The sequence below is a fragment of the Oryzias latipes genome, chromosome 13, assembly GCF_053564925.1.
Source record: "Oryzias latipes strain Hd-rR chromosome 13, Olatipes_Hd-rR_3.1".
NCBI lineage: Eukaryota > Metazoa > Chordata > Actinopteri > Beloniformes > Adrianichthyidae > Oryzias > Oryzias latipes.
Window position 1 is genome coordinate 27,652,348 of NC_136249.1, and position 23,694 is coordinate 27,676,041.

Genomic DNA, 23,694 nt, shown 5'->3' on the forward strand with positions numbered 1-23,694 from the left:
ACTTGCTCTAAAGAAAAATTAATAGGATTAGCAGGAATATGTTACAAAAAAAAGAATATGTTACAAAAAAGTAGCAGACCAGGAAAGGTTATTCTGACAAATAAAATTACTGAGCTGCTCATTTCTCAATTGAAGTCAGTTGGATTTTAGCTTTTTGGTTGAAGTGCATAGGTCTACTCGTGAGTGGGAGGGGTCACTCAGTCCAGTTTTCATATACAGACAATGGTGATTCCTGACTGATGTGGATGAATAAAGAACATAAAACTTATGCTGCATTCACATTAAATAGGATGTGCACGTCGGAGGCATCCAGTTGTATTGTTAAGTAAACGAGAGGAAGTGGAGAGAGGTCCATGATTTGAGGGTAAGGCCTAAAATTTGTAAGCAGCGGTGAGTTTTTGAAAGTGTGCTAATCTAACACTAATATTCTGATTTAGGGAAAACTTTGGCATTGCTTCAACCATGCAGGAACTCAGATTTGGCTGTTTTTATTTTGGTTGTTTGATGTGATCAGCAAGTGAACTCCAAAACCAACATAAACAACAAGCTAATTATTCCTGTTTGTGCTGTTCCTGAAATTCATGTTTATTAGTTTGAATGTTATACAAAAAATAGTGCTCCATGACTTGAGTGAATATATGTAGACTTTTGAAAGTAAAATATGCTTTACAAATATAATTGTTAATTACATTAAATGTATAGATGTTTTTCTGGGGTGGGCTACTCAGTGACCTCACACATAAAGTCTCAAGGGTCAACTTTGTCCAGTATAAAAGCATGTTTCAAAGTGAGTCAGTCAGTGTTGGTGTGAACTAGACAGCAAACTGCCACAGGTGAGAACCCACTGGTACTCTGACAATTAACTGTCATAAATGTGAAACATTTGGCTTGAGGTTTCCTTTACAAGATTACAAACACTCAACAGTTTTTTTATTGAACACATTTTCTTTCCACAGGTTCTTGTTTACTAAACTTTTGTTTTAGGTAAAGATTGCTCATCAAAAGGTACTTGATAAACTTGACACTTGGCTTTTTTGCTGAAGAAGAAGCTACAGGATAAACTGCAGAATTATGCTTTCAAACTCTTCTTCTGTGGACATATTGACATTGTCATCGCTAGACCTTCAACCTACATATATTTACCCATCATTTGTGTTTGGAACTCTTCTTTATCTGATTACTGTCTTTTGCAATCTGCTGGTATTGTTAACCATTGCTGTGAGTAAAAAGCTCCACAAACCTATGTTTATTCTGCTGTTAAATCTGCCAATCAGTGACATTGTGGGTGCAACGGCCCTTTTCCCTCACTTTCTTTTCAGCATTATTACTGAGAGCAGACTCATTTCTTCTGAGGCATGTATCACCCAGGCTTTTTTCATTCATATCTATGGCACAGGTAATCTGATAATCCTCAGTGCGATGGCATTTGACAGATACATCGCTATATGTTGTCCTTTAAACTATAATTCAATATTGACTTCCCAGAATTTAATGAGAATCATCTTTTTGGTATGGTTTCTTAATGTGTCAATGATACTCACCTTGTTCATGCTATTGTTTCGATTCAAAATTTGTAGGGCGGATGTTGTAGATTTATTTTGTAACTATCCATCAGTGCTCAAACTAGTATGCGGTGACATCACTTTGAACAACAACTATGGGCTGTTTACTTTAATTGTTATCATGGGGGTTCCATTGATGATTATATTGTACACCTATGTACAGATCTTGGTCACATGTATGATGACAAATAACCCAGATGGCAGGAGAAAAGCCCTTCAAACATGTTGTACACATGTGCTCGTGTTTCTTGTGTTGCAGATCAATTCAAATGCTGCTTACATCCTTCATCGAAGTCAAAGTAAACTAACAGTTTTAAGAAAGGCTTTTGGATTCTCTGTTATACTTTTCCCTCCCTTTTTAGACCCTTTAATTTATGGACTGAATACCAGAGAACTGAGACAATGTATAATAATGTTTCTGAGAAGAAATGCGGGTTCAACAAAGTAGCCCCTTTTTAATGTCTTTTTCTGTTGTTGTTCTTTGTGAGCTAATATCGACCACCATCTCCTTTACACAGTGAATATGTTAGCTATAAAGCGTTCAACCAAAACTTTTTCATTGCTGATTTCTCCAATTGTTAAATAGGTATTCCTAAACCCTGTTATGGCTTTTTTTATGTCTGCATTATGTATGTGGTGACTGAGTTTAGACTGGTAAAGGTTGAATTATGAGCATGTTTATGCACCTAACTTGTGAATTTGTGATTCTTGTAGATTAATAAGCATAAATGTGTTACATTAGCAAGTTGTATACATATTCAGTCTTTTGTTCTCAATTCTAATTTAATAAATTGCCTTTCATGATGAAATGTCAATTTTTAGTCCCTCATTTCATTAAATGAATTTTACCCAGAAGTGAGACATACTGCAGTTCAGCCTATTTAAGTTTTTTTCTTCTTCTGTATTTTGCATTTTTTAGCTTTTGCCACTTCTACTCCGGAGCCACTTATTGTGCGGGAAATACTGTATATCTTTCACATAAGTAAGGTGATAGCTGAATGCTGTGTTTAGGACTCAAACTTTGTTGTGTTTAATTTATTTGATAGAAAAAGTCTGTTTTTGAATAAAGATGTGTCTTCAGTAGAGTATTGTTTTATCTATTCATAAACTTGAGTCATTTTTTGTAGTTGTTTTTACCCACTTAAAAACTGACGCATCTTTAACAAGATCATTTATATAAAATGCTTTTTCATATTAAATTAAATATAGTTAACTCTGATGGTAATGTAATACTTACAGCTGTGGTTCAGCAGGGAGGCATTTAATAAGCAAAAATACAAAACATACAGTAATTGTTAATATTAATAAAGGAATCTGTTCATCCTTTGGTATTGATTGCACGGAAACCACAATAAAAACTATTTCTATTGTCAATATAAAAATGTGTTTTTATTGAAAAAATAAAACGATATGTTAATCCTTCTGTCTAAAAAAATCACTGGTCATGAGATCAAGTACCAACAACCTATTTGTGAAGGATGACTTTCTGCAGCATCACAAACATAGCTCTTAAGCTGCGTTCACACCATTCAAAAACACGCAGGCTATGCGCCATTTACCATTTAAATCAGTAAAATGGTAAGGCGTATTCTTTTACATTAATTTGTCTGTAAAAGTATTGCTACCTGAAAAATTAGTTCATGTTGATAAAAAGGTTGGAGATAACTGCACTCAAGATCCTCCTGAGAAATGAAGACTATGGTTGATGAGAAAAAAATCCCTCCTTAATGTATATATTAAAAGTGAGTATAATATTGTATTGACCAATTTTGATACAAAAGACAGTCTTTAATTACTGAATGTGGAGAACAGTAAATTTAGAACAATAAGACAAAAGGCATGCATCTTAAAACATATTGTCCAAATTAGTTAAAAAAGAAGGTAAAAAAGATAGAAGTATTATTCTGGATTAGAGTGGCATGTAATCCACACAACCTTAAAAGCCAGTTTTACGGTGACCCAGCACAAAAAATATATGTATGAAGAATGTGACGAAAATAATAATAAAAAAGGGGGGGGGGGGGCATGCAGGAAGGTCAGATTCCACAAAACGCTTTATCAATTATGTTTTGAATAAGCTGGACCGCTGGACCCAATAGCAGACAGAGATTTGGTTAGAAGTTGTGCAGTTTATTGAACATAAAAATGGAGGAACTGGTTGGCAATGCTCGTGGATGGCTGATCAGATGAAGCAGAAACTGGGAGGTGGTTAGCTCCAGAGCAGTTCTACCTAGGGGAGGTTGATAGCGTAGAGGAGAAGAATCCAAAAGATTTTGGTGTGGCTGAGTTTGGCTTAGCTTGAGTTGACTTGGCTTAATTTGGCTTATTGTGGCTTGGCTTGGCTTGACTTGGCTCCAGCAAGGCAACAGCAGAGATGTGTGTATTCTTCCACAGACGAACTGACAATGGCTGGAGGGCGTGGATGGACTGAAATAGGTTGTCTGATGAGATGCAGAACAGGTGTGCATGACCCAATCGTTTGGCAGGTGTCCGAGGGCGGCCCCGACACCTGACATTATCATTATCAGAGGCCAGCTTGACACACAGGAAACAAATAGATCCCTTTAACACCAGTGATCCTGACAGCTGTTTAAATATTGAAGATAAATTAAAAATAGCTGTGCCCGAACAGAAGCAACAAAGATCGCGAAAAACACAAGAAACCTTTGACATGTACGTGAAAAATGATCAAGTATTTCACATGTGTCAAACTCAAGGCCCGGGGGCCAAATGTGGCCCACCATGTCACTTTATGTGGCCCGCGAAAGCATAAAAGTTTTAATTTAATTTTTTTTTGTTGGTTACATGTTATTTATGAGTAGCTGCAGTTTTAATTATTCAGTGTTTGCAGGTCTTATGTGTGAATGCAGAGAAATTGTTCAAACAATCAGTTGGATGCAAGGCCTTTTTTTGTAAAATGTAACACATGTACTACGTGTTCTTTCTAGCTCAGTTTTTTGTTATTTTTCTTCATTCACTTGGACAGTTTTATTGTGGGTTTTAATAAGCGGACAAAATCTAAAAGGATTTATGCTAGAGTAACAAGCAAACATATGTTTTCTACGCAACTGTAATTGTCACTTTGAAAAGTTATAATTAGTAAATAATGAGTTATTTAACATTAAGGAGTAGTTATATATATTTTTCATTAGATTTAGTTACATGTATAAGTTATGTCTGGCCCTTTGAGGACAACCACTATGCTGATGTGGCCCTCGGTGAAAATTAGTTTGACACCCCTGATAGTATTTGATTACATCAAATAAAAAAGTTAAAAGCAATCCATATTGCAGTTGCACAGACAGGATGAGGTTGGAAAAGTTTTACTTCTGATTGTAGCACAATTTTTATAAATTGTTGTTTCATAGGTCAGACAAAATTGTTCACCCTTGTCAAAGTGGGTTTGCTGCAGCTTACGTAGTTAAGTTGGACAAGCTTTGGTGATTACATCACTTGTTATTTAACCCTTTTGGGAAAAGCAAAGGACAGAATCTCACATCTCATGGGTCACCTCAGTCCTTTATATAGAAAATATTTTAATGGGATAAATTATAGCATGGGTGAGCATGATCAATTGCGCTGCCACAAGACTTCACAGATGCTCTGAGCGCAGCCAAGTACATGTAGTTTTTTTTACACTTCTTTTTTTTTATTTATTGGAACACTTTATAAACTAAACCCCAATCAAAATAAATTAACAAACATTTCCTCTTTTTTTTCAGCTACTTTCTTTCATCAAGAAAAGCAGTCAGACTGGATCGTCATGTTTTCAAACTTTTCTTCTGAGACTTTGCTGACTCTGTCTTCACTGGGTTTTTCATCCATATATATTTATCCAGCATTTGTGTTTGGGACTCTTTTCTATCTGATTATTGTTTTTTGCAATCTGCTGGTATTAACAACCATTGCTGTGAGTAAAAAGCTCCATAAACCTATGTTTATTCTGCTGTTTAGTTTACCAGTCAGTGACATTGTGGGAGCAACAGCTTTTTTTCCTCACCTTGTTTTTAGCATCTTGACACAGAATAGACTCATCTCCTCTGAGGCATGTATCACTCAGGCTTTTTTTGTTCATTTCTACGGCACAGGAAACTTGATGTTTCTGACTGCGATGGCGTATGACAGATACATGGCTATATGTTCTCCTCTAAAATACAATGCAGTTATGAACTCCCAAAACTTGTTAAGAATAATTTGTCTAATTTGGTTCCTTAATTTTGCATTGATGTTTACCTTGTTTATGCTTCTAGCCCGCTTTAAATTTTGCCGCACAAACATTGCAGATTGGTACTGTAACAATCCATCATTGCTTAAACTGGTTTGCAGTGACATCACATTGAACAACTATTATGGGCTTTTTACTATAATTCTTGATATGGGAGCTCCGCTGATTTTAATATTGTACACGTATGCGCAGATCCTGTTCACATGTGTTAAAACGAATAATACAAATGGCAGGAAAAAAGCCATTCAGACCTGTAGCACACATTTAGTTGTTTTTCTTGTCTTACAAGTCAATACAACCTTCACATTAATCTCTCATCGTTTTGAAAATGCTTCTCCGTTCCTGAGAAGGGCTTTGGGAGTCTCTGTATTAATTTTTCCACCTTTCTTGGACCCGTTAATATATGGTCTGAGAACCAGGGAACTGAGGCAGTGTATGGTAGTGTTTTTAAAAAGAAACTTTAGCTTCACAAAGTAGTCGTTTTATTACAGCCATCCTGAATGGTGTTTCCATAATAAAATAAAAATAAATAATTAAACAAATGAAATGCTTTTTGACCAAAATTTGTATTTCAATATTTCTAGAAACAGACATACATTCATAAATAGATCGGATTTTGTTAAAAACAGCATAATGTGTTTGTTACAAAATGGTTTGCAGAAAAGAAAGAAAAAAAAAGTGATTCAAAATTATGACGGAACTCTCCCAATTATACACATTTATACATAAATTAAAACCTAGGAAGTAAACTATAAGGGTTTGATAAAGTTAACTTCAAAGTTCAAGTCACACTTGTTACTACACACGTAAGAGTTTGATATTTGTTTCCTTCTTTTGGTTGTCATAGCCACCCTTGGGCATCATTTGGCTTTTGATTTATCAAAAATAAAAATAAAGTTGTGGTTTCTTTAAATTAATTTTGTGTATGTGTATGATGTTGGAAAGTATTTAAAATCATCCATACTGTTTGTAAATACTCAGCAAAAAGCCCCAAAGAAAAAATAAATGTTTTTTACACTGTCAAAAGTCATAATGCACTTTCACTGTGTAACTAATTTCCATAGGGTGATCCAAATTTTATATCTTAAAACTCCAGATGTGCAAGCAAGCCAAGACGTCCAATTTCAACAATGGAAATTTAAAATATATTGTCGTCAACAAGATGCAATATGTACATTCAATTCAATTTCTTTCTTTTTATTTTTTTAACTTGTTCTGTTCAAAAGCTGAGCAAACAGATGAGCGCTGAAGGCCCCTTGCATTGGACATATTTTACTTTTACAACATGGAGTTATAAATCGTCTGACACACCAGATGTATATTTGAATAAACCCCTTTTGTAATTTAGACTAAACTTTATTTATATTAATTATACAGTTTTTTTGTTGGACCGGATTCAAGTTTATAACTATGACATCAGGTTTAGATGTAAAACAAATCTAAAAGGGGCGGGGCCTGTCCATACACACATTCAAATGTTACAAATATACCTTTTGGCTCCAATAATAAAGTCAAAACATAATACATAATAATGGACATAATACATCTAACGTTCCCACGCACATACTTATTTGAAGGAGTTATTGAATTTGGATCTCACTTAGTGCTGCACTTTACAATCCATATTGGGACAGGTAACTTGTAAAACTTTTTTTTTCGATTATCAGTTTTGAAGGTCGGTAACAACACTTTTTACTTGTTACTTTGGTACGGCGGAGGCATGCTGCAAGGAGACGTGCCGTGTGTGCTTTATAACGTGTGTAACTCAGATGCAGATGTCACTGCGCATGCCGCGTAAAGAGACACAGAAAAGCATTTAAGACACGTTTTACTTTGTCTGGCCCAGACAAATGCCAGCCTTGCTGCAATTTGGCCAGAAGTGGCCCCATCTGTCTGTTGGGTTATGCTTACGAAGCCTGTCCGGTCACACGGTGCAAATATTAAATAAACTGTTGCCGCAAAAGTGTTAAAATTTGAGGCCTAGGCCTCTTCTAAGGCTGTGTGAATGTTTGCCAAATTACTAAGAACCAGTCTGTGTCGCAAACTGGTCCTAACAGGTCTTACAGATGTAGAAGTGTAGTGAGCATGTGTGGCATTAGGGAAGGGTCACAACCAATCCTTGCAAAGCACAATGTGTCAAATATACATCAGTTTAGTTTAAAAAAATATCCTCCTTTAACCCACGAAAACAAGATATTAAGAGCCAGTTGCTATACAGCCAAAGGTGGGCTTGATATTATCACCCAGATGTCTAGAGACAAGCAGTATTACTATCATCATTGGTATTTCTGTCCATGTCTTTCATAAAAACAAGTTGGTTAGGTTACAATTTTGTAATAGAATAAAAAATAATTATACTGTTTTTATCTTGTGTTATAAATGAAGACAAAATGACATTCGCAAATTTATAAAATCAATGTTTTTTCATTGCCTGAATACTTGAGTACTTGTTTCCTCAATGTGCAGCAACATTGGAAGACTCATCAGCTGGTCATTTTTTTGTCATCAGTAAAATCACATTTTTAGTGTTTTTTGAAAACCATTGTCAGGATATATGGTATTATGAGTGCCGAAAAGTGCGGAATCCAGATTCTGGTTGGTTACAGGTTTGTGAGCAAGATATCTGATAATGTTTTGATTTTCCCTGTCAAACAAAATGAAATAGAAATAAACTTGAATAACTTACTTTTTTTTTCAAATTTCTATTGAAACCCCCCCCCCACAAATAAACAGATTACTTTCAATTTGTGTTATTTTTGAAAGAAAAATTGATGTGCTAAAAGGTGCACTGATCTGTTTGGGTATTTCGTATGTATGATTTATCAATTTCATGGCCACAAATGACTATTTCGTTCACATTGTTTCATATATTTTGTGGCCACAATTAATGTTGTTTTTTGCCCCATGTCATCAGTATGTACAGTATTCCTAAAAAAAAAAGGGAAATCATCAACTGTAGCACGTGGAAGATGGAGCTTAAAATACTCAAGAGAGGAGCAGGCTGTCAGGGAAAAAAGGTGACATATATAAAGGAGGTCATTCCTAGTTGAAATTACCAGTTTTTTGTTGTCTGCAACAGAACTGGTCACTATTTATCCTTGATGAAGACGTTGTTCAAAGTATTTTTTTGTCTGAGGTATGTACAATGTGCTGTACATGACGCATATGATATCTTGATGTGTTGTTGTTTACTGTTATACGCTGGGTAAAATTATTATGTGTGTCCAGGTTATAATGCTGTAAGTTGCATTTGACTTGTGTTGACAAAAAAATGAACGCCTCCTCCGTTATACATTTCAGTGGGTTTAATCTGACCGCAGAAAGTGTTGTCCCTGCATTTCTTTTTGCAACTCTGAGCTACATGGTTATTCTGTTTTGTAACCTCACTCTGATTCTCACCATTGTGCTCAATAAATCTCTGCATCAGCCCATGCATCTCATTCTGCTGAACCTTCCCATCAATGACCTCATCGGTTCTTCAGCACTATTTCCTCAGCTCATCAAAGAAATCCTGACCAACAGCAGAAGGATTCAATACTCGGCGTGTGTGGCTCAAGCTTTCTTTATCCACGTCTATGCGGCAGGTACTGTGTTCCATCTGTCTGCCATGGCCTATGATAGATTCCTCGCCATATGTTACCCTTTGCAGTACAACACTGTCATGACGAACGCTCACATAATGAAACTGATTGCTCTTGTGTGGTCATCTTCTTTAGTTTTAATAGGTGTGTTGTTCATCCTGCTTTTGCGTCTCAACAACTGCCGCTCCGAAATGAGTAACCCCTACTGCGATAACCCAAACCTTTTGAGTTTGGTTTGTGGTGACACAACCATTAATAATATTTATGGGCTTTTCATCAGTGCTCTTTCACAAGCGGTGGCAAATGGAATTGTTTTTTATACATATCTCCGCGTCCTCATTGCATGCTTCCGATCCAAACAGTCGGACACCAGAGCCAAGGCTTTGCAGACGTGTGCCACACATCTAGTTGTTTTTCTCTTGTTAGAGTGTTTAGGCCTTTTCACCATTATATCACACAGGCTGCAAAATATTTCTCCTCATTTAAGAAGATTCATGGGGTTGTCTACATTGATTTTCCCACCAACTCTAAATCCAATCATCTACGGCCTAAAAACCAAAGAAATCAGAGAAAAGATTTTGCAGTTTTTTAGGATTGGGGTGCATCCTTTGAAACCAATGTTCTCTTGATGTAATATCTTTGCAAAATATGCTATTTTTCTCTTGTTTGCCTTTTTTTTGTAAAAGTTCAAATGTCCAAATTCTTTTTTTTTATTATTATTGGAATAAAAATAATAAAATCAAAGACAAATACTGCATTCTCTTTGAAAAAATCTCTATTTTTTGGAAATGTTCTCTAGTTAATGTGTGCAGTAGTTATAGTTCGTTATCATTACCTTTTTATTATTGTTCTTATTTCTTTTTTGCGTAGGTCTCTATATATTTTGTAACTGAATAAACAAACACAAACCATCCCCTGTTATACTAAATGTACTTATGAATTACTATGTGGACCTTACAATGCAAAGTACAAAAACATTTTCATTTTGACCAAAATCAATATCGACACAAGAGGGCGCCATCTACACAAATGTTAAGCGATGGGTTTTGCCTGCTTTTTTATTTTGACTTTATTGCCATCTTTAATCCATAAAAAGTAATAAAAATACTATTTTTTTTTAATATCAGAAGGATTTTTTTTCTAAAAGAAGTAACCAGTGAAGAACTCTAGTCCAGCCATTCCTGAATTCAGAGTTTTTAGAACGAAAGGAGATGTTTTTCATTTTAATCATATTTGTTTCTGTATGTGTAAACGATGTAAAAACTGTGTCATGATATTTATTGAAAGGCTTCTTGAAATAAAAACGTGTGTGATCATACAGTATTTTTTTTCTCTAAAGCTTTTGGTGGGCGGCTCACTTTTTAAAAATATCAACAACAAAAAAAGGTTGAGCAGCAACAATTTAGTTAAGCAGTTTTTTAAAGACCTAATAATTGTCATTCAGGAGTAATTGACATAAAATAACTTTTAGAGCTTTGAAAAGATTACATTTGGGCTTATAATTGATGCTATTTAACCCTTTCATTTCATTACATCTAGGGGGATTGCACTTCTTTTTATCATTTTTTGTTTGTTTATCGTTTATTCAGTGTTTACTCTAGCATCCATTTCGACCACACTTAAAGTAAAGAAACTGTGAATTTGTTTAATTCTTGCTATTTAAGGTTCATAAAGGTGTTCTGCTTTACCTTGACAATACCAGCTTTCAAAAAAACAAAATTTAGCATAATTAAATGATAAAAAGAAAAATCGAAACTGAGAATAAGAAACAAAAAGTAATGTCTACATCAACAAAAGGCACTGATGGAAACCAGTGATGACAGACAAATTGGAAGATTTGGGAGAAAGTGGCTACAGTCAGGACACTAATTACCTTAATGGACACACCTGAATGAACAGAAACTAGACTATGTCTGAATTCCTTCACTACTCACTACATAGTGCACTATATAGGGCGTTTGCCATTTTGTAGTGCTGTCCTAATCTACAATTCCAAAATCGAGTGCCTTAGAAATTTCCCAGAGGTCTCTGTGAAAAACCAGTGAGCATCGATGCTCACTACATTGGCGAATGTTAACCACAATGCATTGCGTTTGGCCAATTTTTGCAAAAAAAACGTATTTAAATGTTTTTTTTTTTTATAAGCTATCAACATTTTCATCTTCAGAACTCAGTGCACTCATAAACAGTTGTTGCAAAATGCTCATATCAGTAAGATTTTTACTTTGTGAAATCCATGACGTCATATTTGCTGCTTAAAGGAAAAAAAAAAGAAGTGAGCATGGTGTCCGAATTGCTTTTAAATCCAGGGCATTACATAGTCTCGCACTATATCGTTTTTTTGTAGTTAGGGGGTAGCTTGGGAATTCAGACACAGCCCAAGTGTGAGCACAAGCAAGTAATAAAACTACTCTACATGTCGTGCTGCTCTACTGTGACATTTAAACTGCCCCAGGGCGACAGATGAAGTTAATGAGTAGAATTAAAATGTAGACACTTTACAAATTCACTGTGAAAACATACAATAAACTGAAGAGAGAAATGGAATACTTCATTTCTTTAAGAACAAAAATAACTTTAAAAGTGTAAAGGTCAAGATTTTGTGTTGATGTTGTGCATTAATTAAAAAACTAAAATTAAAAAATATGTTAAGGTTGGTAATTTATTTGCATTAAAAAAGGTTAAATATTACAAGCTGTTAATCCACAAAAACCTCCCTGGACCAACCGTGGGCCGGGTGGGTAGCTGCCTGGAGGGCGGAGTGGGTCTCCCTTGGGGGTTCCTGGCTCGTACCTGGGGTTGGGGCGGGGGGATGCCCAGAACTCCTGGGTGGTGATGGGGTACTCGTCTGGGGCTGTGGGCGCCCTTCTCGGGTGGGGCCCTGCTATGGGCTCTCCCGGCGCGGCGGGGGGGCTGCTCTCCTGTTTGGGCTGGGGCGGCGCTCTCTTTGCTGCTGCGGCGGGGGCCTTGGTGTGCGGATGGCTGGGCACTGCCCCACCTTCTTTTCACATTCCACCATCCATTTTAGAAGAACATAAACACTCACCTGAGCACAGGTGTTAGCTCACCTTTGCACTAACAGTTTGCGTGATTGAATGAAATATCTCACACTAGTTGGTTGAAAGGCATAAGTATGCGTGTGAACACTATCTGTTTTGTGTACATGTTAACATGTGGACATTTTTCCAGCTAGCAGGTGTGTTTATAACATTTGAGTGTGTGGACAGGCGCCGCCCTTTTTGTACTACATTTGAACCTTACCGTAATGATAAACAACCAGTAAACTTGTTGCTGTATGCTGCTTCATGGTCTTACCCCCCCCCCCTCTCCTATTATCACCCTCCTACCCCCCCTCTCTAACATCCCTCTCTCCTTTTCCCTTCTTTCCTTTTCCGTCCGGTCCAACACCAAAGTTTTCAAACATCATTGAATGACTCAATTACAAAAGGGGTTTATTCAGACATACCTTTGGTTTGTCTGAAGATTAATAACCCCTGTTGTTAAAGTAAAATATGTCCAACACAAGAGGCCCTCAGTTCTAATCTGCTTGCCCAGCTGTTGGACAGGACAAGTTAAAAAAAATAAAAACTACCTTTCTTCTAATTAAAATATGGAGGTAAACACTTCAGTCGAATCATTTCATTAAGTTTCTGTCTGTATTCCATAATTGTACTGGTTTATTGCTCTGTTCTTAATTTTGATATACCCCACCTAATTTTGAGCACTTTTGCTCTAAAGAGTTCTTCTCTGTTACATCGCATGTCTGTCCTTGGAGAGGATATCCCTGGGGTTTATTTTTATTTTTTTAGGATTTTTTCCTTACCTGAGAAGGAGGGTCTAAGGGCAGGAGTGCCCAGTTTAGTTTTAGTCTGTTTAGTTTGTTTAGCCATTACCTATTGAATTCAATGACTTCATGATTTATGTTTAATATACAATTACGAGTATGAAGTCCTTTGAGAAAGCTTTTGTTGTAATATTGGCCTATATAAATAAAACTGAATTGAACTGCTTCACAGCAAGAAGGCTCTAGCTGGAATCTTGGCTGGGGCCTTTCTGTGTAGAGTTTGCATGATCTCCCTGTGCATGCTTGGGTTTTCCCCAAGCACTCTAGCTTCCTCCCACAGTCCAAAAACATGCTTTATAGGTTACTTGCTTACTCTAAATTGTCCCTAAGAATGCATGTGCGAGTGTGTGTGTGTGAGCTATTGTGTGTCCTGCAGTAGACTGGCGACCTGTTCAGGGTGTACTCCGCTGTTGCCCGACAGTGGCCAGGACAGGCTCCAGCAACCCAGTGACTAAAAAAGAGATATGGCGAGATGTGAAAATGGATGGATGGATGGATGGATGGATGGATGGATGGATGGATGGATGGATGGATGAATGATTTTGCCATTAACCAGCATCAGCGTCTCTAGACTCAGGGGTTTATTAATCATTGGGCTGAGCTTTTCCTAAGCACACAGGATATCACTGGCCCAGAGACTAACAGACAAAGATTATGGAGATTATGGAGATTATTTACACCTGTGTTGAAAACAGAGTCAATAAACGAACACTGTTCACAAGTCTCAAATCCAGTCTTGAGTAGCTGCGTGTGACACTCAACAATGAATACTCAAATCTGAGCCTTAAGATCAAGTTCCCACATCAGGTTTTTTTCTGTGGTTACACTTGTTGTTCAAAAAAGCAGGAATACACCTGCATATGGCAACATGTATCAAATTTAAATTTAAATGTTTGCAGTAGATGTGAAAAGAATGTACTAAATTTTTCATTTTTATTGTTGCGTCACTTGATCATTAAAACACAAACCAGGGAAAGTGTAAATATTTATTTTTTATTTATTTAAGCTTCATTTAATTGGGACAGTGCACATTAATGAACATCTACCAAACAATGATAGGCGTAAACATGCTGGATTATAGCAATGATGCTAATTTGCATCCATAATCCTTAGGCAGGAAACATAAAACAAGACAAAACAAAAGACAGAGTCACAGTTACAATATGAGAGTCAAAAGTCAGTGGCTACAGGACTGGTTTGCTTTCAGCCACCGCTTGAGCTGTGTTTTGAAGGTCAATAATGTTTGACACTCCCTTATGTACAGTGGAAGACTGTTCCAGAGTTTACTGGCCTTTACAGAAAGAGCATTTTGTCCAAAGGCTGTTTTTCTGTATGGAACCTCACAGTCCCTTCGAGACGAGGCCCTAGTCCTGAGAGCGCTGTGAGCCCTTTTTAAAAAAAAAGTCAGACACGGGAAGCGGAAAAAGTCCATGTAACGCCTTGTACGTCAAACAAGCCAATTTAAATTTTTTAAAATTCTCAAAGCTTAACAACTTGTACTTTTTCAAGATATTACAAACATGGAATGACATTGGTTTTCTATCTAAGACCTTAAGTGATTTTTTATAAAGTGATTCTATGGTTTTGCTCGTTTGCTCGTACACCTGTCAAGGACCAACATGTAATACAGTATTCAATATGTGATGGAATTGAATTCAAAAACATTCTAGCAGCTCCAAGTGTTATGAATGGTCGTATTTGTTGAAAATTATTCAATTTGAATTTTACTGTATTCGATAATTTTTTAATATGGCTCTTGAAGCTCAGAGTTGAATCAAGTGTCACACCAAGATACAATTTCTAGTTCCTGTCCTTCCAAAAATATACCTGAATATGTGATGTCCAATGGTTGCTTAGTGAACATCATACAAACAGTTTTAGTTGTATTTAACAGAAAGCAAGATTTAGAAAGTCATTAATTTACAGGAACCAGAGCTGAGGTAAGAATAGAGGCTGCTTCTTGAATATTTTTGCGCTAGTGAAGATGACAGCATCATCAGCATAAATTTGAAATTCAACATTACCACATGTGTTTGGCAGATCATTATTATACATAGTAAACAATAAAGGCCCCAGTATTGATCCCTGTGGTAGACCAACAGTACGGTGGCCCAGAAGGGTCACAACACAACACATTAACTTTACACACAACACATTAACTTAACACACAACACATTAACTCACAACACAACACATTAACTTTACACACAACACATTAACTTAACACACAACACATTAACTCACAACACAACACATTAACTTTACACACAACACATTAACTCACAACACATTAACTCACAACACAACACATTAACTCACAACACAACACATTAACTCACAACACAACACATTAACTCATGGCCCAGAAGGGTCACAACACAACACATTAACTTACCTCACAACACTTTAACTCACAACGGAAGTAAAGCAGCAATTGAAGTGCTTTTATTCTGAAATGTCCACTGGGCTGAGCGGCTAACTACCTAACAGAAGTTAATGTCACAGTGAGCTGTGGAGGGAGCATGTTATTGCTACAAGAGAAGCTAGCAGCAGTGTTGCCAGAAACTTTCTCTTTATTACGATTCTGCTTCCTCTGAACACACACAATATGAATGCACACTCCTCCCTCCCACCCCTCTCTGTCGCTGCACGCACGCTCCTCTCCTTTCTTCCGCTCCCTCCCCTCACACATGCACGTGCGGTCCCCAACAAACACACACACGGGCGGGCGGGCGCGCGCACGCACGCACACACACACAATGAATGAAAGAAGGCCGGTCCGCTGAAGAAATATTCAATACTGTCCTCCTTTTATTAGATCAGGAGAAAGAAGTATACACAGCTTTCGTTGAGTTTTCCCCCCTACTGGACTGATTTAGCACCCGATCCGATGATTTTTCAAAATAAAAGATAGTTCAGACTAATAATAAAAGGATTGATAAATACAGACACCGATCCATGTAGCGATCAGACCATAAATTTAGCAGGTGGGTCATCCCACACGCAGCCGCAGTGTCAGGCTTTAAAGAACACAATTTTTAAGAGGCGGGGCGTTGCACCCCCCCAACAACAGGTTAGATGACAGAGCCCGTTAAGCATCTCTGCCTGGTGCGTTTACTGAGCTTCAGTACATAGAAGTTCACAGCCACACGGCCTAACGTAGTCCGCTATTATATATTCATGAGGGGGGGAAAACGCAGAACCGACCCTAAAACCGCCCAAATTATGAAAACCCGGCTAAAGCCATTTTTACCCCACAAATTTAGAACCAAAACCGCCCAATCTGGCAACACTGCTGCTAGGTTCTCTTGTAGAAAAATCATGCTCCCTCCACAGTTCACTGTGACATTACTTTCTTATAGGTAGTTAGCCGCTCAGCCCAGTGGAAATTTCATGATAAAAGCACCTCAATTGCTGCTTTACTTCCGTTGTGAGTTAAAGTGTTGTGAGGTAAGTTCATGTGTTGTGTTGTGACCCTTCTGGGCCATGAGTTAATGTGTTGTGTTGTGAGTTAATGTGTTGTGTTGTGAGTTAATGTGTTGTGTTGTGAGTTAATGTGTTGTGTTGTGAGTTAATGTTTTGTGTTGTGAGTTAATGTGTTTTGTTGTGAGTTATTGTGTTGTGTTGTGAGTTAATGTGTTGTGTTGTGAGTTAATGTGTTGTGTTGTGAGTTATTGTGTTGTGTTGTGAGTTAATGTGTTGTATGTTAAGTTAATGTGTTGTGTGTAGAGTTAATGTGTTGTGTGTTAAGTGAATGTGTTGTGTGTAAAGTTAATGTGTTGTGTGTAAAGTTAATGTGTTGTGTTGTGACCCTTCTGGGCCACCGTACAACAGGGACATCTAAGAGAGTTGATTTGACACTGTTAATACAAAAACACTGTTTTCTGAATTCTAGATATGATTTTATCCACTGAATTGCATCCATAGAAAAGTTAAAGTATGTTAATTTAGACAAAAGAATCTCATGATTCACTGTGTCAAATTCCTTTTTTAGATCGAGAAATATAGTGCCGACGCAAGGATTAGAATCCAACATGCGTTTGATCTTTTCTATAAATAGACAGTTTGCAAACTCGGTTGAGTGATATTCACGAAAACCAAATTGCATTGGATGTAAAAGAGAATGGTCTTTATTTAAATGCTCATTTATCAGTTTTGTTACCCACTTTTTAGCAACTTTAGAGACCACAGGAAGGATACTGATCGGCCGATAGTTGGCTATGTTTGAACTATCACCAGACTTAAAAATTGGGGTGACAGTAGCCATTTTCCAAGACCATGGCACACATTTTTGTTTAAATGATAAATTGACCATATGTGTTATTGGTAAAATAAGGATTCTTTGCATAGTTTGATGGTATTTGTGTCCAGCCCATGGACATCCTTCAAATTTTTTAATGAGCCAATGATTTTAGCAACATCCAGCTCTGTGATTTCTCGTAGAGACAAAACAGGTTCTGCAGGATCAATAGGTCTGGCAGTAAGAGTGGGTGCTTTAAACATTTCTGTTATCCCCCTAACTGAGTTAATGAAAAAATGGTTAAATTCGTTAGTTAGAACAGTTGGATTGATTTCCATTACATTGTTAATTGTGAGCTCAATATTTTTGTTTGAGTCATTATATTGTTTGAGTCAAATATTTGTTTTTACCACTGCATTTTCTTGTTTGTGGTTTAAAGACTCACTTCGATCATCGTTTGATCTATTTTAAAAAGCTTTGCCTGTGGGATTTAAATTATGATTATGCCATTTTTAGCCAAAATGAAAAAAGGGAAATAGTTTCTGTAGCCTTCAATAGAAATTCATGTGAGTTGTGACCGTTGGTGAGGAGCACCCCCCCCTTCCTTTCCTTTCTTTTCCCATGACTGAGAGCTCTCTGTTTACAGCTTGCAGCCTGTCATAACCCCAACCCAACGTTACCAGTCCAACAAAAATAGCAAGCAATATTGATGCTATCCAGTTGTACAGTATTGAGCCAGATGTCACCTCAGACGAGGAAAACAAGACATACATGTATATAGTCGTCTACTCAGAATGGAGCGGAGCAGGGAGCTTTGGTCCCGCCCAGCATATTTTCTAATTAATGCAAATTATTTTTATAGATATTTTTTTTAATTTGCTCCTGATACACACCAATTTGTAGAAAGAAATTCTGTGTGATTGAAAATTATGCAATTGCACTGAAAAGTGCAATTTTCTGCTTAATGTTCTTAATATATGCCCTCCATCATGAGAAAAATGCCACAAGAAGATATTTAAAAACATCAAAAACACTATTATCATTAGAGTGGGTTTTTAAAAGAGACTTTGTGTGACAAGGTTTTGCCTGTCCAAGTTAAAGGTGATTCAGCGTCATCTACAGTTTTTTTTTAAATGTATGTATACAAAATTTGTAAAACACAGAATTATCCTTAATTAACATTGATGTTTACATCTAAATGACAGCTTTGCTGCCAGTTTGACATCACCCATCAGAGGATCCAATGCCAAACTGAACTTTGTAACTTTGCAAAGACAACACTTTACTGTGTTATGGTTACCAAAAGATGGTTACTGTGTTTTTTAAACTTTACTCATTAGTTTAATGATCCCTCTGTTTACAGCGTGTTGACAGTTAAGATGTGTCACAACCAGGTCCCCAGAGGAATTTTCAAACCTCTCTCACTCTGGTAATGAACCTCGCAGGGCTTTGACTCATGATGCTGTAAACAGCTAGTGTTTTGACACCATGCAATGCATATGACTGATGACTTTTCTAGAGTTACAAAGCTCTTTTTTCTCTCCTAAACTTTGATTTTGACTAGTAATACGGACTGTGTTGTCGAAGGATGCTTTCTAATGCCATCAGTGACATCAGTCATTTGCTCAAGTTCATAAATGTTAACTAACAGGCATGCACATCTCCAGCTTTAGACTGTTGTTGATTTTAGATATACATTAGAATAAAAAAAAACAGCCCTTCAAATAATGTGCAGTTGTATAATAAAACTAAATATGATCCAACAATGGAAACGTGGTCCTTTGCTTGAATCCTTTTCTGTGCCATAAAACAGAAGACGTATGAGGACATTCATGATCTGCAACTACAACCTTCAATTTAGAAATGTCATTACTTTTTTCCTTAAGCCATTTATCACGTTGCTGCTACAGCAAGATGGAGAACATCTGTGTGAATGAGAGGGACCAAGTGGAAAAGGGAGAGGTTACAGGGAGAAGAGACGAAAGGTGGAGGATTTGACGTATCCAGGGTCAACAGTATGGAAAAAGAAATCAAACACGGGTGCAAGCAGGTTGGAATGGGTGGAGAAAAGTGTACGGTGTGAAAGGAGCTTCAGCTCAAATGAAAATAAAGGTGCACAAAACTGTGATTAGACCAGTCATGCTGTTTGGCCTATAGAGACAGTGGCAAAAGACAGGAAGCAGAGCTGGAGGTAGCAGAGATGAAGATGCTGAGGTTCTCTTTGGGAGTGACCAGGATGGGTAGGATCAGGAATGAGCACATCACAGGGACAGCACAGGTTAGAGGTTTTGGGGATAAAGTTAAAGGCTAGACTGAGATGGTTTGGACTTTTCCAGAGGAGAGACAGTGAATATTTTGGTAGAAGGGTGATGAGTCTAGAGCTGCTAGGCAAGAGGTCATGAGGAACACCAAAGAGGAGATTTATGGATGCAGAGAACAAAGACATGAAGGTAGCTCGTGTTAGAGGAAAGATTAAATGAAGGAAGTTGATTCGCTGTGGTGACCCTTAATGGGAAAAGCCGAAAGGATAGGAAGAAGAGGATTATCACATGGATATTAGATGGTAGTAACATGATTACATGGTATTAATGTGGTGCTTGCCAAAGTAATACCCAGCAAATTAATCTTTACTTTTTTGTACAAAGTGCTTTCACAGTAAGTTTTCACGGAAATCGCTTTTATTACAGCATTCAGTCACAGGCTTAACCTCTGTCACGACAGTTAGCCACGCGCTCTCACTCTGTCACAAAATTTGGACACAAACTCTGCCACACTTGGAACACATAGTAACAGGAACAGAAATTTTAACACCAAGTTACCACTGTTTTTACTTCATCTAGTGTTGGGAACATTGCTTTAACATAGTAATTAGTTATTCACTAGTTTATTCACAATGGAACTGACCTAGTAAGAAAAAATAACACTAAGCCAATTATAATTGCTTATCCTCTTGTCCCCCACCTATTGATGCCCTTGGTTTGGACAGTTCATTTAATTAGTTCATGGTAACAGATCCCGTTTAACATTCTGTAATAGTAAGAACGAAATCAATAGTTAATTATATTAGCTGACAAATGTAGTGGTGCAACCGGTAGCCTTTATTGTAAACCGTGCTACTACAAACTCTGGTCACATCTGTTACAAGTTCCACTGCTGTTTCACTTTTGCACCCAAGCATCTGTTGAGTCACATGCTCCCCTACAAAACTTAATTACAGGTAAACCAGATTGTCAAAACCTCACTTCCCTCATCCCATGAGTTTTTCACAAAGTTCACCTCGGTTACATCGCTTTCTAACAGCCTATGCCTCTGACGCACAAATTTGTCACATTCTCCTTCACAGTTAGGATAGTCAAACATTGCCTCAACCTCCATGAGATGAGGTTGCAACTTTTTTTTTTTAACCAGGTTTGTCTTCATTTTAACCCTTCATTCCTTTGATTACCGTAACTCCCCAACCATTGAGCAATTAAGATAAATCCAGTGGATATTGTCGCATAGAAGAGCAGCTTTGCGCTTTCCATGACATAGCTGATTGACGTTAATGGCGTGAATAGTCAAGGAGTAACAGTATGTCAAAGAGCATGTGTTATTTAGGTATTGCCGGCGACATCCACAGTGTTGAAGGGTTGACCGTTTTTGGGCTTTGCGTACAAAACACATGCCCATTGAACATACTGTCAAACTTTAACCATTCAAGGATTTGGAAACTCACCAAACTCAGTGAGTAGTTGGTTTATCTGGTGAACCCAGACACAGTGATGAGCCTGACAACATCTGTGTTTGTTTTTTTAATAAGATAAACTAAGTCAATTCTCCTGACATGATGGTTATCTATGTCCGCCATTGTAAGGACGCTAGCAATGAACAGAACTGTTTCCTTTTCATGCCCAACTCCCAAGATTTGCACTGCTTCAACTTTTTGCACCAAGTGCCTTCAAATTGCGGACAGCGGACATGTGCCAATAAACAGTAGAAAAAGAAGAAAAAGCCCTCCCTGCTTGTCCAGTGTGAACAACATGGGCTAAATGCCCGTGAAATGCTTGTGTGAAAATAGTTTTACACCAATTTTGTTACAGGCTCCACCCCTTTTACGATATGTTCCAACAGTTCTGCTTTTGGCTATAGAACCCACCTTTGTAGCACTAGTTGTGTCTGGATTAATCTCACATTAGTTTGTCACAGCCAATAACTCTACCACCACACATTTTTAAAGGGTCATCTGCTGTTTTGCTAGCTGTTTTCAAAGCCCTTGCTTCTTTATTTATTTATGCATTCATTTATTTACAGTTACATAGTCATTATTCTTTGTACGTGGGGGCCATGGGTCATTTGTTTTAACGGAGGGCAGTGGGTTGGGTTTTTACTGCAACATTGTGTGTTTTCTGTTTTTAAATGTAAAGCACTTCGAGCTGCATGAGAAGGGCTATTTTATGAATAAAGTTTGATTGGTTGATTGGTTGGTTGGTTGATTGACGGACGGAGGGACGGACGGACTGCCTGACTGACTGAGGTTGGTTGGTTGGTTGGGTTGGTTGGTTGGTTGGTTGGTCGGTTGGTTGGTTGGTTGATTGATTGATTGTAACACTATGTTGCTGGGTCACTAATTTGCAACATTACACTAATTTGTCACAGCTCCCTCCCTTACACGAAGTTACAGTTTGGTCTCTTTTAGAGACAAACTTTGGCTAGAAGAGCTACCGCTGTCACACTAGTTTGCCACAGCCTCTGTTTTCAACCCAATCATTTGGTCTCACCAATGACACAATAGGTTATCACTTCTTTCACTTTTAACTGGACATTTAGATACAGGCATGTTGACTGGTTAAAGTATTTGGGGGTCAGGAGAGTTCTGTGATTTATTGTTGTTTTACTTGTATTTTATTATTAATTATTTTAATCTAGCATTTTAGTCTTTTACCTTATTTTTTTTAACTTTCACTCTTACGTTCCGAGGAAACACTATTTAATTTAACTTGTAAAACATTAGTATGGAGGGCAAGTAAAAAATAAAGCTCTACTCTATCACTGCTACACATCCAAAAAAAACAGTTTTTTCACAAGCTCCACCCCATTACACACTGTTACAACAGGGTCTGCCTGTGTCACATCAGGCTCCACTAGGCCACATTAGTCACAAATCTTGGACACTGTAATTGTCAGGTTCTGTAACACACACCTGGGTTTGTGACACACATGCCCTACTCCTGCTCACTTCTCACCTGATTCTGTCCAATTACACTCTTTAGTGCAGCTAGAGCCTGCTCTATGTAACCCTTGTGCTATCTTAGATGACCCCACCCTTCCATTGACGTGTTCTCCCTACCATGACAAAGGTGGATAAAGGTGAAGAGGATTTCATGTAATCCATGGACACCAGTGAGGTTCACAAATCATTGAAGAAAAAAGGTTCAGGGCACTGTCTAGTGGGTCTAGATGACCCAACTCCCAATGTTAAAGTGCCTAGTATAGCACAAGGGTTAAGCTCACCACTTTGTCTTCTTTTCTGGCAGATTGTGGTGCTCTCTGATGAAGGCCTAGCCTTGTTCATGTTCCTAGGCTGCTTGTTTTTGACCCTTGCTGTGTTAGATTCTGAGTAAAGTCTGCCCCTTGGAGTATGCTGGCTGCTCTTCTCTTGACATGATTTTGTTCCTGTGATGGTATTAATCACTGCCACACCCATTTTATAATTTTAAATGAGCTATAACTATATCTGCACCAAATATCTTATGTTCTGTTCTATTTTCTGTTTAAGTTAGTGGATTTCATTTCATCCACACAGGAAGCAAACGTCTTTGGATTACATTTTCATCTAACATGTTCAAAATATGTAGATTCTTTCTGAACTGGAGTAAAAATATATTTCTTTAAAAATGTATCTAAGTTTTGTATCTGTTAAATTAGAATGATCAAAAAAAACAGACAAATAAATACATGCTTGCCCCACGTTTGACTGGTTCTGCTTCCAGAGCCAAAAGACAGAATCCAGGGAGGAGGCCTACTGTACTTCCATATGTACCATAAAATAATATATCTAGTATATACTCAATTTTTCCACTGATTTGGACAATGAAAGAAAACAATTTATTGTGGTTCTGTTAAGTTTTGTGCATTGTACTTATGGTTCTGTCTGTAATTTATTAAAAATGGGTTTGGTGTCCCCCATTCGGACTAACTAAATTTGGACTGAAGTTTAGAGTTCAAAATTTAAAAAGAAATTATTTACCATTTATGTCGATCAA

The 23,694-nt window shown here is 37.4% G+C and overlaps 3 protein-coding genes across 3 annotated transcripts; all 3 read left to right on the top strand.

The window, feature by feature from the left end:
• Positions 1 to 943: 943 nt before the first annotated feature.
• LOC101158043 (olfactory receptor 10A3-like) lies at positions 944 to 2,104 on the top strand. The gene has a single exon (XM_004075551.3). The coding sequence runs from the start codon at positions 1,072 to 1,074 to the stop codon at positions 2,008 to 2,010; it is 939 nt and encodes a 312-aa protein (XP_004075599.1). The 5' UTR covers positions 944 to 1,071; the 3' UTR covers positions 2,011 to 2,104.
• Positions 2,105 to 4,330: 2,226 nt separating this feature from the next.
• Positions 4,331 to 6,633, top strand: LOC101157796 (olfactory receptor 52B2-like). The gene has a single exon (XM_004075550.4). The coding sequence runs from the start codon at positions 5,326 to 5,328 to the stop codon at positions 6,262 to 6,264; it is 939 nt and encodes a 312-aa protein (XP_004075598.1). The 5' UTR covers positions 4,331 to 5,325; the 3' UTR covers positions 6,265 to 6,633.
• A 2,179-nt stretch (positions 6,634 to 8,812) lies between these two features.
• Positions 8,813 to 10,513, top strand: LOC101157553 (olfactory receptor 52E4-like). Its single transcript, XM_004075549.4, has one exon. It carries the CDS (start codon positions 9,059 to 9,061, stop codon positions 9,995 to 9,997), a length of 939 nt encoding a protein of 312 aa, XP_004075597.4. The 5' UTR covers positions 8,813 to 9,058; the 3' UTR covers positions 9,998 to 10,513.
• The last annotated feature ends 13,181 nt before the right edge of the window (positions 10,514 to 23,694 follow it).